At 41.5% G+C, this 17,639-nt stretch overlaps 1 protein-coding gene across 2 annotated transcripts; it reads left to right on the top strand.

Moving 5' to 3' along the window:
- Positions 1-208: 208 nt before the first annotated feature.
- On the top strand, positions 209-16,953 carry LOC139582685 (histone deacetylase complex subunit SAP30L-like). 2 transcript variants are annotated; one of them, XM_071412915.1, is made up of 4 exons: positions 209-890; positions 2,842-2,964; positions 3,240-3,338; positions 15,013-16,953. In XM_071412915.1, exons 1-4 carry the CDS (start codon positions 705-707, stop codon positions 15,139-15,141), a joined length of 537 nt encoding a protein of 178 aa, XP_071269016.1. In that variant the 5' UTR covers positions 209-704; the 3' UTR covers positions 15,142-16,953. The 2 variants fall into 2 exon arrangements, with proteins under 2 accessions (XP_071269016.1, XP_071269006.1); XM_071412905.1 differs by lacking the exon at positions 15,013-16,953 and adding an exon at positions 9,133-15,006 and having other exon boundaries at positions 215-890.
- Positions 16,954-17,639: the final 686 nt, after the last annotated feature.

Raw genomic sequence — 17,639 nt, 5'->3', positions numbered from 1 at the left:
CACAAAGAAATGTATGTCTATGTTTGTCAGTATGAAGATTACACAGTCGAGCACAGTGGCCGTTTCAGACTCATCTTTTCATACAAAACAAATACGCATCGTGATCCAGGAAGCAACAATTGGACGATTTACATACATTTTAACCAACCGAAGAGCAATACAAAACATATTAATCCCGCCTCTATTAGAAAATGACCAATGGTGATCCAGTAAGAAAACTTCCGCTGCAGTAGCAGGACGTGTTCATTGTACAAGCTATTCTGAAAGAATACCGCGGCTGTTGAAGTGAAGTCTATGAAATACGTGATGTCTTCAAAATTGTTTAATCAGTGAAAGACGATTGAAGTGTTCCGATTTAGTTTGATATGTGAACTGTTTAGAGCTACATGTACGAATGATAGAAAAGTAACGGTTGCGTGTTATCAGTTTAGGAATTTTGTTCGCTAGCAGTAGCTACCTAGCTAGCAAGCTACCTTGAGGTCCTGTCTCTTTCTTGGCATTCTAGCCTGTATTGTGGTATGGGTTCCTAGCTTGACGACGAAACTCAGTACAGTGACATTTCATTATCTAATTTTTCGCATTGGTTTAATATAAAATAAGTTGTTAGGTAACGACGTTAAACGCTTGTCTGTAGAAGAAAGTGGACATTGAAGGACGACAGAACGTTCTCAGTGGCTTTTACAAGAAGATCCAAACCAACTATCATGAACGGGTTCAGCACAGAAGAAGACAGTCACGATGGACCTCCGGCTCCGCCGTTTTACGGCCAGACGTGTTGTTTGATTGAGGATGGTGAGCGCTGCGGACGATCAGCTGGAAACGCTTCCTTCAGCAAGCGGATCCAGAAAAGCATATCGCAGAAAAAACTAAAGCTGGACATCGACAAAAGCGTAAGTGTGTATTGCTAACTAGTTGTTCCAACTATGAGACGAGGTAGCTAGCTAGCCCCGTAGACATTCCCACTGACAGTTTACTAGGCAAGAATGTGCTAATCGCGCACGCTTCAGCTTGTTGGCAAATTCAACGTCACTTATCTATTTGCTATTGTTTTACAATTGTTCTGCGCCATAATCACGGAACATTGGATTTCTCTGATTGCTTATGGCTTCATTTGGATTAGTTTGTGGAACATCAAACGAGGACCTCCAATCCTTGGCTGTTTCATCGAGAAGGTCCACCAACATCCCGCGCCCCCTGCCATTGATGCTGCTAGCTAGCCAGGCGACCGCCACAGTGTCCTTCGCCCCCCGCCTCCTCTCCGCAGATATTTTAACGTTAAGCAAGTGTTGGGTTGGCTCACTAACTAGCTACTTCCCTCGCTGTAACGTTAATAGAACTGCGGCAAAACAGTGCTCGGTAGGCGGTGGCGAAGAACACTGTCTACGGGTATCCTAGCTAACCAGCAGCCTTCTTCTTAGGTGGGGGTTTCCAACGTTGGTGCATTACGGCTACGGACTGTTCTGGTGTGTGTGTGTGTGTCAGAGACGGTGCTTAACAACCTAATGGCAGTGGGCGCGGCATGTTTATAACCGCAGTCTGCATATAGACAATTTGGTTTCACCCTGCATAGCTAGTAGTGCACGAGTCGACTCTTGCTCGCCTCCCAAAACACGGTGCACACATACTCAAAACCTCACTATTGCAGAGTCCTACTACTAGGAAGACAACATTTGCGTTCTAGAGGACTGACATGAGCGTGATGCTTCCCATTTGCCTATAAAAGGCCTACTTTGTTTGAATATAGGTGATGTGTACAAACTATAATAGCTCAGTGATATTTCTGCTGTGTGCAGCCTTGACTGATCCCATGGGATGATGTGGTGCACTCTATGCTGAGAAGCCTATTCTTTGCTATGTTATAGCCCTATTTGGACGGTATCATGAGACGCTGGCTTTGTAATTATTATCCAAGCATGTGCGTTATTCCAGAGGATGATTCACACAAGATTGTTTTTTCCAAACTGCCTCCTGTAATTGTTTTTTTTACTCTTATGACGGAAGCCTAGAGGTTTGTATTGTAGGCGTGAAGATATTTCAACATTTATAGACGATTAATAGGCTACACTGAAAACTCGTGCTGAAAACTCGTGCTTGGCTGCATTGAGTGGTCGTCTCCGGTAGGAGCTCGGCCTGTTAAAGGACCTTTAACAACTGCTCCCTGCTGTACCAGCTTGCCTCAGGGAAGCTAAGAGCCTGTTGGACAAACTTCTCACTAGCAAGATTCTTGTTAGAGGCACCCCCGGGCCTGAACACGAACAACATGGAGGAATCCGGGTTTGGTAACCTTCCCTCGGTGGTGCAGTCACTGGCTAACAACTTCAGGCCCTCACTCCCTTGAAAGACAGAGTGCTTTACTGCCTCAATTTTTCAGAAGATGTACCAGGACTCTGTATTGTAGGCATATCAGGCTGAGCTACTGGAGGACGTGGGGAAGCAACTGGACTCTGACACCCTAGATCCAAATGCGTGGGAGGAGGTCTGTATGATTACAGACTTAAATCTCTGTGCCTCAGGCTAGGTGCCTGAACCAGGCCCAAACTGTAGAGAAGCAGAGTCCCATAAAGCTATCTGGCACTCCTGATTCCACAAAGCTTTGGATTTTCCTCATTTGTTTATTTTCTGCGATTTGGTTCACACAACCGTGCCACTGCCTGCTCTGCCTTCCCATCTTACAGGAGCGAGCAGCTTAGTAGATATCCCCCTTCTCCTCCCCGTCATCTAAACTGATTTGAAGCAATTTAGCAGGTGACATCAATAAGGGATCATAGCTTTCACCTGGATTCACCTGGTAAGTATATGTAATGGGAAATGTTTTGTACACTCTTATTCCTCTTATTTTAGGTTCGACACCTCTACATATGCGACTTCCACAAAAACTTCATCCAGAGTGTCCGCAACAAAAGGAAGAGGAAGACGAGTGACGACGGAGGGGAGTCTCCTGATCATGATGTGGAAGTGCCAGAGGTAACAGCTGGGAAAACGAGCCCATTGTCCTCCCTTTAATCATGTGTCTCTAAGAATGACACTGCTTCTCCTTGAAGAAAAAAACATCAAGTTGAGTAGATATGAAAAAGAACATAAGATGACTATTGATGAAAAGGCATAATAGCATGACAGTTATATGCATTCTTTTGTGTGAAATATAATGATAGAGAACAGTCAGATGTGCTTAAAGATGTTCAATGCTTAATGGATAACACACCACTCTTTCCTCACAATGTCTGTTTCTGTGATGTTAGGTGGACCTGTTCCAGCTTCAGGTAAACACGCTGAGACGCTACAAGAGACACTACAAGCTCCAGACCAGACCTGGCTTGAACAAGGCCCAACTGGCTGAGGTAGGCCAATATTTACATTTTAGTCATTTAGCGTTCAATCTTATCCAGAGCGACTTAGTATGCATTCAACTAAGTTAGGTAAGACAACCACATATCAGTCACTGCAAGCAAAACAAATGTTGGTGAAATAAGTGCTAGTAAGAAATGCAGCAATTTTGGCCTTTGTTATAAAAAAAAAGGAGGGGGTCCCTGGTTTCCATTGCTACCGTGCTTATTTCTCTACTCCTTGAGTGGCATCTTTCTACATGTGCAAGAAAGATAAGTATTTCTACACAGGGGTTGAAGTTCTCCTTTACTGCGATGGATTTTCATCATATGAATCCTGAACAGGTTGTTTTTGAGATCAGTGTAGATCCGCAATAAACATCTCTGGAGATGATGTAGCCTAATACAGAAGCATGTCTGTTCTAAGAAATATATTCCCAAATAAGTGTATTCTCAAATATTTTATTTTCTGTTATGCTGTGTGCACAGCCTATACTTTGTCACTCAGGATGCAACTTTCCAGTGCTACTATTTTTGCCATGTAATGTTGTTATTAAAACATACTCACACAACCCCATAGTAGAATAGTTTACCAACTTGTGTTCTATGCGAGATACATATTCCTTTTGAGGCTCATTCAAGTTGCAGGAGCCATATGGGGGGGAAACAACTGCCTCTACTCTAGCCTTCCTCCTGGTGCTGACTGCTCAAGCCATTAATTAACTATTAGATAGCCTTAAAAAGTATATATTTTAATACACTAAAAAAGTGTGGACCAGAAGGCTCTCTCCTCACTATATTGTTTCTGCACAATGAGAAATGACCATCTTCAGAGAAGATACTAGTAGTATGCAAATCAGGGAGCCAAATGAATGGCTCTTTCACATGTTCGATTCCTGACGTTCACCAAAAAGAGCCGTTTGTAGAGAAAACCGCTATACGATCTCAAAAAAATGATTGTGATACTCCATGAAATTCGTTGTATCTTCGCTGAAGATGGTAATTTCTCATTGCAGAAACAATATTAGTATTTTTTATTTAACCTTTATTTAACTAGGCAAGTCAGTTAAGAACAAATTCGTATTTACAATAACGGCCTACCAAAAGTCAAAAGGCCTGCGGGGACGGGGGATTAAAAATAAATAAAATATAAATATAAGCAAAACCCATCACGACAAGCGAGACAACACTACATAAAGGGAGACCTAAGACGACAACATAGCAAGGCAGAAACACATGACAACACAGCATGGTAGCAACACAACATGACAACATGGTAGCAACTAGAGGTCGACCGATTATGATTTTTCAACGCCGATACCGATTATTGGAGGACAAAAAAAGCCGATACCGATTAATCGGTCCGATTTATAAAAAATATAAAAAAATGTTTTTATATATATCATACACACACACACACATTTTTGTAATAATGACAACTGCAACAATACTGAATGAACAATGAACACTTTTATTTTAACTTAATACATAAATACACACACACACAGCTCTGAAGTGACAATGATACTGAAGAGTCTGCTTAGGAGACAAATACTCTCAACTGTTTGAATAAAAATAGAGTTTAAGTTACCTGTGATGAATGTTGAAAACAAAAACTGTCATTTCTATATGCAGGAAATCCTATTTTAATAATGGGCATGGTAAGAATTGACGACCAAAGTGCGAGTCATAATTCCCATGACACCTAGCAAAATCTGAAAAGCGGTTCCTTCATTTATTCCATAGGATATTTTTAGATTCACTTAAAATAAGGCTGTGTTTCGTGTAGGCTTACACCACCTTGCCAATTTTTTAACTGTGTAGATATCCATAGGACAAGGTAACTCTGATCAATATTGGCTAAATATAAGCGAAGATCATTTTTTTTGTAGAGTGGATTTATGAAAATATGTTGACAAACGTTACCTTATCCTAGTGAGATTTACACGGGTATCAAAACATCGAGGCGGTTTAAGCCTGCACGAAACACAGACCTTATTTGAAGTAGATCAAGACATTCTCTATGGAAGACATGAACGGTAAAATAACGAAGGAACCCCTCGACTATTTCTCTCTAAACCATATACCTTTGACTAATCCGGAAACTATCACCTCAAACAAAACGTTTATTCCGTTCCGTATTTTATCTAACGGGTGGCATCCATGTGTCTAAATATTCCTGTTACATTGCACAACCTTCAATGTTGTCATAATTACGTAAAATTCTGGCAAATTAGTTCGCAAAGAGCCAGGCGGCCCAAACTGTTGCATATACCCTGACTCTGCGTGCAATGAACGCAAGAGAAATGACACAATTTCACCTGGTTAATATTGCCTGCTAACCTGGATTTCTTTTAGCTAAATATGCAGGTTTAAAAATATATACTTGTGTATTGATTTTAAGAAAGGCATTGATGTTTATGGTTAAGTACATATTGGAGCAATGACAGTCATTGATTGATTGTTTTTTATAAGATAAGTTTAATGCTAGCTAGCAATTTACCTTAGCTTACTGCATTCGCGGCACAGGCAGGCTCCTCGTGGAGTGCAATGTAATCAGTGTTAGAGCATTGGACTAGTTAACTGTAGGGTTGCAAGATTGGATCCCCCGACTTGACAAGGTTAAAAATCTGTCGTTCTGCCCCTGAACGAGGCAGAACGTTCCTAGGCCGTCATTGAAAATAAGAATGTGTTCTTAACTGACTTGCCTAGTTAAATAAAGATTAAATAAAGGTGTAAAAAAATAAAATATATATATTTTTTTTAATCGGCGCCCAAAAATACCGATTTCCAATTGTTATGAAAACTTGAAATCGGCCATTCCGATTAATCGGTCGACCTCTAGTACACACGCCAATTTAATTCCTCAAAATTATGCAAATTAACCTATAGGTTGATAAGCATAACCAGTCAAATGTATTTACCCACCGCAATATCAAGTCAAACTTTATTCGTCACATGTGCCGAATACAAGTGTAGACTTTACCGTGAAATGCTTACTTACAAGCCCTTAACCAACAGTGCAGTTCAAGAAGAAAATATTTACCAAGTAGACTAAAATAAAAAGTAATAATAAAAATGAACACTAAGAATAATAATAAAGAGGGGCACTGTGCGGGGGTACATGCTGGTTGAGGTAATATGTACATGTAAGTGGGGGCGAAGTGACTATGCATAGGCAACAGAGTAGCAGCAGTGTACAAAAGGGAGGGGGGTCAATGTAAATTGTCCGGTGGCGATTTTATGAATTGTTCAGCAGTCTATTGGCTTGGGGGTAGAAGCTGTTGAGGAGCCTTTTGGTCCTAGACTTGGCACTCCAGTACCGCTTGCCGTGCGGTAGCAAAGAAAACAGTCTATAACTTGGGTGACTGGAGTCTCTGACAATTTTATGGGCTTTCCTCTGACACCGCCTATTATATAGGTCCTGGATGGCAGGAAGCTTGGCCCCAGTGATGTACTGGGCAAATCGGCGCCCAAAAATACCAATTTCCGATTTGTTATGAACTTGAAATCGGCCCCAATTAATTTGTCGACCTCTAGTAGCAACACAACATGGTAGCAACACAACACATGGTACTAACATTATTGACAGACAACAGCACAAAGGGCAAGAAGGTAGAGACAACAATACATCACACAAAGCAGCCACAACTGTCAGTAAGAGTGTCCATGATTGAGTCTTTAAATGAAGAGATTGAGAACTGTCCAGTTTGAGTCTTTGTTGCAGTTCATTCCAGTCACTAGCTGCAGCAAACTGAAAAGTGAGGAGGAGAGCCTTATTCTGGTCCATACTTTTTTTTCAGTGTATTAAAATATATAATTTTTAAGGCTATCTAATAGTTAATTAATGGCTAGAATGTCCTTTTTTTAAAGAGCTTCTCAACCCTTCTGCATAAAAATTATCCCGGGGAGGACCCCGGTCCCCCTAAGAAAGGGAACTGGAATTTGTGGAATTTACATGAAAAGGGAGGTTAACTTGTTTGTCTTGGGATTTTTATTTGTTTTAACCACAGGGCCTACAGCAGTAATATGTTTGTAGTATGTTATAGAACGCTAACAGTGTACACCGTAGTGGGGTATCTATTCCAGCTAAAGACAAGCACCAGGCACAATATTTAACTTTGATGAATGTATTCATATATTGTTGTCCTATATGGAGTTTTCGCATTTTGCAATCTAGATGTACTTCATAATACTGGACTATTAAATACAATGGTCTGTTTTGATGCCAAGTCTCCCAGCGGCTATCCAAAACAAACTGCAACTTGCGAAACCAGTTTCGCCTGACATCTTGGCCGAAGGGGAGCTGGCTGGTAGAGTAGAAAGCCAAAGTGTCAGACCCACAGGCAGGAGAAACTACTCGCGTCCCTCTTGCAATCTCGTTCCTTGTCTAAATAAGCTTATTCCAACCTAATTATGGCTTGTACTGCTTAGTGTCAACATATCCAAATGATAAATGGTTCATTTGTTTATTGCCACAGTGACAGTAGGCAGGCTTTAAAAATCGTACATTACTGATTTTATACAGCAGTGCTGTCCTGTTAGTAAAAAAAAAATACTATAGAACAAAAATATAAACGTGACAATTTCAACCATTTTACTGAGTTACAATTCATATAAGGAAATCAGTCAATTGAAATGAATTCACTAGGACCTAATCTATGGATTTCACATGACTAGGCAGGGGCACAGCCATGGGAGGGCATGGGCCCACTTGGGAGCCAGGCCCAGCCAATTCGTTTTTCCTCACAAAAGGGCTTTATTACAAACAGAAATGCTCTTCTGTTTCATCTGTTGTCCGGGTGGTTGGTCTTTGACGATACCGCCGTCGAAGAAGCCAGATGTGGAGGTCCGGGGCTGGTGAGGTTAAACGTGGTCTGCGGTTGTTAGGCCAGTTTGATGTATTGCCAAATTCTCTAATATGACCTTGGAGGTGGCTTATGATAGAGAAATTAACGTTCACAGCGCTGGTGGACATTCCTACAGTCAGCATGCCAATTGCACTCTCCCTCAACTTGAGACATCTGTGCCTTTTAGTGTCCCCAGCACAATGTGCACCTGTGTAATGATTATGTTGTTTAATCAGCTTCTTGATTATGCCACACCTGTCAGGTGGCTGGATTATCTTGGCAAAGGAAAAATGTTCAGCGATTACAGATTTGTGCACAACATTGTCGAGAAATAAGATTGAGGCATATGGGACATTCTGGGATCTTTTATTTCAGCTCATGAAACATGGTGACCAACACATGTTGCATTTATATTTTTGTTCATTAGTTAGTAGCCCATCTAAAGAACTTGGTAAGCTGTCTCAGAAGTACTCAGCTCTATAAGAGTTAACTTCTGTCTTGGGATTTCATTAGGGCAATTATCCAAAGTCATTTTCCTCTCCTAAGAACTCCAGTATCCTCAAAGGGAGTGGTTCCTAATCCGTGACCGGATCTTTTATTTCTGAGACTTCGTATCAGTAAGTGTGTGTCGCAGTATCTCGCCGGGAATTTGGGACTTCACTCATTTTCTCATGCGAAAACCGGATTAGATACAGTGCATTCGGAAATGGATTAAATAGTTTCCCCCCTCAATCTAAACACAATACACCATAATGACAATTCAAAGTCTTTTAGACATTTTAGTAAATTTATAAAATACAAAAAATAACATTTACACAGGTATTCAGACCCTTTACTCAGTACTTTGTTGAAGCACCTTTGGCAGCGATTACAGCCTCGGGTTTTCTTGGGTATGACGCTACAAGCTTGGCTAACCTGTATTTGGGTGGTTCTTCCCATTCTTGCATTCTTCTCTGCAGATCCTCTCAAGCTCTGTCAGGTTGGATGGGGAGCGTCGCTGCACAGCTATTTTCAGGTTTCTCCAGAGATGTTCAAGTCCGTGCTCTGGCTGGGTAACTCAAGGACATTCAGAGACTTGTCCCGAAGCCACTCCTGCATTGTCTTGGCTGTGTGCTTAGGGTTGTTGTTCTTGTTCAGACTCCCAGTCCCTGCCGCTGAAAAACATCCCCACAGCATGAGGCTGCCAACACCATGCTTCACTGTAAGGATGGTGCCAGGTTTCCTCCAGACGTGACTCTTGGCATTCTTGGTTTCATCAGACCAGAGACTCTTGTTTCTCATGGTCTGAGAGTCATTTAGGTGCCTTTTTGTAAACTCCAAGCAGGCTGTCATGTGCCTTTTTTTACTGAGGAATGGCTTCCGTCTGGCCACTACCATAAAGGCCTGATTGGTGGAGTGCTGCAGAGATGGCTGTCATTCTGGAAGGTTCTCTCATCTCCACAGAAGAACTCTGGAGCTCTGTCAAAGTGACCATTGGGTTCTTGGTCACCTCCCTGAGCAAGGCCCTTCTCCCCCAGTTGCTCAGTTTGGCTGGGTGACCAGCTATAGGAAGAGTCTTGGTGGATCCAAACTTCTTCTATTCTTAAAAACAATGGAGGCCACTGTGTTCTTGGCCCTTCCATGCTGCAGAAATTTTTTGGTACCCTTCCCCAGATCTGTGCCTCAACACAACCCTGTCTCGGAGCACTATCGACAATTCCTTCGACCCCATGGCTTGGTTTTTGCTCTGACATGCACTGTCAACTGTGGGAACTTATAGACAGGTGTGTGCCTTTCCAGATCAAATCAAATGTATTTATATAGCCCTTCTTACATCAGCTGATATCTCAAAGTGCTGTACAGAAACCCAGCCAAAACCCCCAAACAGCAAGCAATGCAGGTGTAGAAGCACGGTGGCTAGGAAAAACTCCCTAGAAAGGCCAAAACCTAGACAGGAATCAGGCTATGAGGGGTGGCCAGTCCTCTTCTGGCTGTGCCGGGTGGAGATTATAACAGAACATGGCCAAGATGTTCAAATGTTCATAAATGACCAGCATGGTCAAATAATAATAATAATCACAGTAGTTGTCGAGGGTGCAACAAGTCAGCACCTCAGGAGTAAATGTCAGTTGGCTTTTCATAGCCGATCATTAAGAGTATCTCTACCGCTCCTGCTGTCTCTAGAGAGTTGAAACAGCAAGTCTGGGACAGGTAGCACGTCCGGTGAACAGGTCAGGGTTCCATAGTCGCAGGCAGGTCAGTTGAAACACGGCCAGGTGGACTGGGGACAGCAAGGAGTCATCATGCCAGGTAGTCCTGAGGAATGGTCCAAGGGCTCAGGTCCTCCGAGAGAGAGAAATAGAGAATTAGAGAGAGCATGCTTAAATTCACTCAGGACACCGGATAAGATAGAAGTGCTCCATATATAACAGACTGACCCTAGCACCCCGACACAAACTACTGCAGCATAAATACTGGAGGCTGAGACAGGAGGGGTCAGGAGACACTGTGGCCCCATCCGATGACACCCCCGGACAGGGCCAAACAGGCAGGATATAACCCCACCCACTTTGCCAAAGCACAGCCCCCACACCACTAGAGGGAAGTCTTCAACCACCAACTTACCATCCTGAGACAAGGCCGAGTATAGCCCACAAAGATCTCCGCCACGGCACAACCCAAGGGGGGGGGGGGGCGCCAACCCAGACAGGAAGATCACGTCAGTGACTCAACCCACTCAAGTGACGCACCCCTCCTAGGGACGGCATGGAAGAGCACCAGTAAGCCAGTGACTCAGCCCCTGTAATAAGGTTAGAGGCAGAGAATCACAGTGGAGAGAGGGGACCTGGCCAGGCTGAGACAGCAAGGGCGGTTCGTTGCTCCAGATCACGTCCAATCCAATGGAAGTTACCACAGGTGTACTCCAATCATTTTGTAGAAACAGCTCAAGGATGAGCAATAGAAACAGGATGCACCTGAGCTCAATTTTGAGTCTCATAGCAAAGGGTCTGAATACTTATGTAAATAAGGTATTTCTGTTTTTATTTTTAATAAAATTGCAACAAAATCTAAACTTGTTTTCACTTTGTCATTATGGGGTATTGTGTGTAGATTGAGGGTAAGAAATTATTTAATCCATTGTAGAATAAGGCTGTAACGTAACAAAGGGAAACGGTCTGAATACTTTCGGAATGCACTGTACATACCGGTAGTTAAATTTAGAGTTAAATTACAAAAATATGATATTCGCAATGTCACTAAGCAAATAAACAAACAACCAAAACATTAATAGCCACTACAATGTGGAAACGTGATTTTTGTCCTGAGTTCAGTAGCATTTACTTGATTTTTGCGGACCCAGCATTAGCTAGCTAGTATATTAGCAATGCTAGTCAGCATAGGCTGCTACATGATTATCAGCTCACGTTAGCCAGCTAGCATTAGCTAGCTAGCCAGCCTAGTTAGCTCTAGTCCAATAGAAACGTATGCAACCCTGCTGGTTACGTGGCTAGCTAGATGACCAGTGGTGACAGGGATCCCTATGAGATTCAAGGCTTTAATAAGTGTCATAGTGCAGAAATAGCACAGAAAAATACTGATTGATTGAGCTAGCTAAGTTAGCTATGACAGTTACGAGTGTGCAATAAATGAAATGTTTCCCTAGGCGGTAGAGGCCTAGACCTCCATTAATGAGCCTGTCATGTCATTAATAAAGCACAAGTCAACAGGTCCAAACAATTACTGCTCTCTACGCGCTGCCCCCATTGAGTGGAACTGTCAGCCCTGAATGGAGCTGGGTGAGACTAGGGCTGTGGCAGTCACAATTTAGTCGGCCGGTGATTGTCAAGCAAATCAAATAACTGTCGGTTTCACGGTAATTGACGTGAATGAACATAAACACATTTAGCATCTTCTGGCATCCACACATTGCCTACAAGCCACTGATGCAGACCTTTGGAACATCTACATTTTAAGAAATCTAATAAATCCATGTAATATAGCCTACACCTTCACAATAAATCCATTATTTATTTTAGACAGGTCTAAAGAAGCATGATATGAAGAAAATGTAGTCTTTTTCAGAAGAACAGAATAGCATACTCTGTTGTCTTGATCTGGCTATGCCAAATGGCTGTGGACTACACTACGTCATTTAGCAGACACTATTTGCTTAGAATTCCCTGGCATTATTTTATAGTATAAAGAATACAATTGAACAAAGCTGAAGAAAATATAATTTCTATTTTATACAAATTATTTGAGTATTCTGTGTTGAGCGGTTAATGAAGAAATAGATACTCCTATATGCTGAATTTAGTTAATGTAACTTTAGTTCTAAACTTTGGGCTAAATGTTTTGATTTTGAATACATTGTAAGGCTGTGTGATGCGACTCTAAATTATTGGGGAAAATTTGCTTGAAAGGCATGAGCTCTGCTTTGTTTTTTTGCGCAGGCTGTACACACTTTATCAGTCTCTCATTCACAATTTGACAAGCACTTGATAATGTCGTGAATCGAATTTCTCGGCGTTATACCCTTTGTGTGGCCGTAATGCACCCTAAAAAAATCCATGCCTTTTTTGCAGCCAGTGGCCGTTGTGCCCTTGGCCCGGAGTGCTGCGGGCTCCGAAGCACCTCTCACTCACATGGCTCTCCATCACATGATTGGGTCTTTCTCACAGGCTACAATTGAAGACCGATGCTTCCGGGATGCAACTGTGCGCGTTCTTATCCAATTCCGAGGTGCATATGGAAGATATTGGAAGAACTGTCCACATTTTACTTTTCGTCTGCCAACAAGACGAGTAGGCGTAACGAACAGTAAAAGCACTAACCTATGTCCATCTACTATCCCCATAGTACAAAAGTTGACCTATTCTGTGCGAGAAATAAATATTCCAAACAAAGTCTGGGACAGTTGGGGGATGCTATAGATCCCAAATTAATACAACCACCAGCATCAAAAAACATTTTTTTACGCATTGTGGCTGACGCAACAGATCAGAATGTTTAGCTTTGAATGTTGATAAACTATTAGGCTATTTCTTCATATTATAAGCGCAGCAATGTGCACGTGGCAGTAGGCTATAAGCACAAATGTTCCATTAACAGGAAAACACCATTATCTATGTGATTTTGCAACTAATGCTTTTATTATAAAGGTGCATTTTTAAGGTGAAAAAGTATCTTCCCCAAACTAGACTCACACTGCGTATGTATGCCAGTTAGGCTCTCCACTTGTAAAGCAGTGCTTATTTTTAAGAAGTTATTTGGCCACTTTAGTTGTTCTGGCTGTGCCTCTTTGGCACAGCCAGAAGAGGACTGGCCACCCCTCATAGCCTGGTTCCTCTCTAGGTTTCTTCCTAGGTTCTGGCCTTTCTAGGGAGTTTTTCCTAGCCACCGTGCTTCTACACCTGCATTGCTTGCTCTTTGGGGTTTATGTACAGCACTTTGAGATATCAGCTGATGTAAGAAGGGCTTTATAAATACATTTGATTTGATACAAACCTTATCAAATGATATAGGCCTATGAGCTAGGCTACATGAGGTGTGCGACTTTGATCAGAAAAGTCCCCCCCCCCAAAAAAGGCATTGTTTCTTGCCTTACGCTGGGCATTATTCACAAGTGATAGGCTAATATTGGTGAAATTTGTTTTGCTTTAGAATGGATCATTATCATGCACCTGTCTCAACAGGGGTAGTGGGGAAAATACATGTCATCTATGCACTTAAATAGTAAATGGAGGACGCTTTTCCCGTGGTTCATTTTCATGCCGGTCAGGTAGGCTATACTCCTGTTGGAAAGATAAGCAATGTGCTTAATATTAGGAAAGTTGAGAAATAAATATAGTAGGCTTAGCCTATAGAAAGCTGATTGGATCCTCTTTTTAATAGAGGCCATCACTCTGTTTTCTCGCGCAATTGCATAGCCTATAGAAATGTTGCGCAACATGAGCTCATAAGCTCTCATGAAGTGTTTGATTAGAATTTCGATTAGACTTGTATTGATGTCAGAGTGATTAGAGGGAATATAGAGTGCTGGGTACAAGGCAGTTTGGTAGGCTACTGATGACCATCAGCAGCATCAGAGCTTGAAGCCTAATTATTGTGACTAAACTGTCACATGGAATTTGACTGCCTTCATAACTCATGACCGCCGGTGTGACGGTAATACCGCAACAGCCCTTGGTGAGACTACATAGAGGATGTTTATTTCCCTTCACGTTTATTATTTTAAATCAAATAATCTGTTTGGGTTTAGACGGGGTCTCCTGAATTTATTTATGGAGTTCTGATCCTTGTCAGAATTGTGGTCATTGATTTGGTTGGGAGTTAAACAGATGCTTTAAACTGCACGCAGAGACATAAAAATGGTATCCATGAGTTCATCTGACTCTGGGGAAGTAGATCAAGGGCTTCCTTGCCAAAATCCCGAAGTGTCCCTTTAACCAGACTGATGAGGTAGGGCGCAACTTTGGTTTTAGAATTATTTATCCAGTCGGATAAACGCTCCCAACAGCCTACCCGATCGCTTGGAGGCATCCGCATGGTCCTAAAGCACACCTGCGCTTGGGTTTTTTGTATTACATTCCAATGAAAGAACTGGGGGGACAAAAATGTAAATTCAGAATGTGGGGGGAACATGTCCCCAGTGAAAGTTGCGCCCCTGACCATACCACTAATCCTCACCACAATGTTTTTATTAAAATTGGGGAGAAAACAACTGGATGTTCAAAAAATAGACTGATTAAACTGACCTCTACCTCTCTATTGTCTTACATACCACTTTGGATAGAATGTAGTTCTTCTCTGTGATAACTAAATGATTTTGGCCTCAATGCAATGTTATTTGTTTTCAGACTGTCAGTCGCCACTTCCGGAATATCCCAGTGAACGAGAAGGAGACTCTCACATACTTTATTTATATGGTGAAGAGCAGCAAAAGCCGACTGGACCAGAAATCGGAGGGCAGCAAACAGCTGGAATAAAGGCCACCAATAAGTCTTGGACATGAGCACGTGTGTTTGATGAAAAGGTGTTTCCGCCAGGCAGCCTAATCTGATTTCAGACTGTTGTCAAGACTCTCCGCAGGGTAATGTAATTCTGTAATGTGAATATGCCGATATGTACAAAATACGCAGAGTATAAAGATATCAGCAACACGATAGAATGCAATGTATGAGAACTGCCTTAAAGATTTGTTTGTATTTTTTGTATTTTGCATGGACTGTTAACAACTTTAAGAAAGGCTTGTGTCAAACCAGAGTGTGCAAACTTAATATTTCAATAAACTAGTCATGGAGCATTTTGTGAATGAAAAGATGGTGGATAAGGTTTTGGGAAGCGTTTTCTGGTGTCCAACTAGAATTTAAGCAATAAGGCCCGGGGGGGGTGTGGTATATGGCCAATATACCATGGCTAAGGGCTGTTCTTATGCATGACGCAAAGCAGAGTGCCTGGATACAGCCCTTAGCCGTGGTATATTGGCCATATCACACAAACCCCTGAGGTGCCTTATTGCTATTATAAACTGGTTAACAACGTAATTAGAGCAGTACAAATAAATGTTGTCATACCCGTGGTATACGGTCTGATATACCACAGCTGTTGGCCAATCAACATTCAGGGCTCGAACAACCCAGTTTTATAATACTCATCCAGTGTTATGACATACATGGGATGACTGAAGTTGAATGATGTAGCATTTGGCCCTGACCCTTTTTTACATTTTACATTGACTTTACCCGCTCTTTCCCGTCTTATACACTGAAACACACTGCAGATTGAAATGGCCTTTCAGTGAATACCAAGCTCTTTTCAAGTATTGGTGGAAATGTTATGTCTGACTTTTTTCTTTACTACATTTTCTACTTTTTTGTGAGATGTCAGTACAGTACTTTAGTTCATCCTTGATTGTAAGGTCTCTGTAAAGTTGTGTGTGTCTGGTGGAAAGTAACTTTCAGTTTGTGTTCATTTTCATGGTTTCAGCTTTTGAGACTAATTTAAAGCAATTAATTGAACTTGTTCATTAGGGGTTTAAAATGCATTATTATTATTATTACTACTACTATTATATTATTTCAGAAGAATTGTTGCTGTACTAACACAAGCACGTAGAACGTCTCAACTTGAGAGCAATGAACCATATTTGAACCACCTAAATAGTTTTCACAGTGCACACAAGCACTGGCTGTACTTTGCCTTAGTGTTCACGATAAATTTGTTCTATTCTATTGCAATGTATTTCTGTGGAATCATGTCACCCTCAGCTGTCAAGTCTATTTCCTCTCCTGGCACAGTGTTGAAATTATGTGTGTGTCTCGTGGGCACGCAACCACACGATAACACTACCTACCGCTTATTGAAGATGGGAGTTGTAAAAAAATTAAAATAAAATGTTTTTGCTTTCTCTCTATCACTAATTGGGATTTTCTTGTTCACTTCAACACTGCTGTATGCTCGCTGTTTTGTTTGTCAGTGGTCTCTTCACAGATGATGCTATGCCTTAGTATTGATTAGGTTCTCTGTCCCAGACCTTATTTAAGTCCTACGTAATAAGTTATGTCTACTGTTTTCCATCTTACACCATCAATTAGTCATGTCAAATGTGTCATTTGCTGAACTATCGATGGCTTTTTTTTGTTTTTGCTTGTAGGTTTGTAGTGTCAGATTTCCCTCTTCTTTTTTTTTCTCCTATGTTAGCATATTGGCTGTGCTGCTTAACCCAATTGTTGTATTATAGAAGACACATTTATTTAAATATGGCTGCTTATTGCTTTTAATAAATGTATTGTACATAATGGCTTGTCTTTTGTTTATTGTGGGGCAGTCGCGCCATTTTCTGATTTTAGTGGGTGGATGGAATTAGTGACTGGACAAAACTTCTCCTTTCATGCTTTTTCAACCATAGACAAAGGAATAGCTGGGAGACTTATGTAGTCGTACTAAATGGAGGGATATATTTTTAAAAAATGCCCCAAATCATGAATTCCCCGGAGGCCAGGTTGCTCTGTGTTACTAGATCCACCACCAGGTGTCCAGCAGCATTCTGTTGGGGCCCCCCAGTGGTTGAGCAGAAACACTAGATCTACCTACTGCTCTATGCAGGTCACAGGACTTAAACCTCTATACTTTTATGATACTGTCTTTTAGTTTTCTAAAAACACACATAGGCCTTATATATATATATATATAAATTCAGTTGTATGACTTTGTAAGGACAATTAAAAAATGTGTATCCTGCCTAGCCCTTTCTCTCTGCAATAATTTAGTCCATGCACGAGTAGGGCTATGTCCAGAATTGAGGCGCCAATATCAGGAAATAAGGACATTGCTCAGGCTGTATATTTTGAATTTCCCTACAAAGGCTATGGAATACAAGGTTCCCTGCATGCTACTAATTACTATCATAGCCTACCACACCTTTTCAGTGAGTTTTCGCATAGGCGAATTTATATAGTTTGCATTGATGTTGGAGAATGACACA

The sequence above is a fragment of the Salvelinus alpinus genome, chromosome 1 (genome assembly GCF_045679555.1).
Source record: "Salvelinus alpinus chromosome 1, SLU_Salpinus.1, whole genome shotgun sequence".
NCBI classification, from domain to species: Eukaryota; Metazoa; Chordata; class Actinopteri; order Salmoniformes; family Salmonidae; genus Salvelinus; species Salvelinus alpinus.
The sequence above is the reverse complement of the archived record's forward strand: the minus strand, read 5'-3'. Positions and strand labels throughout refer to the sequence as shown.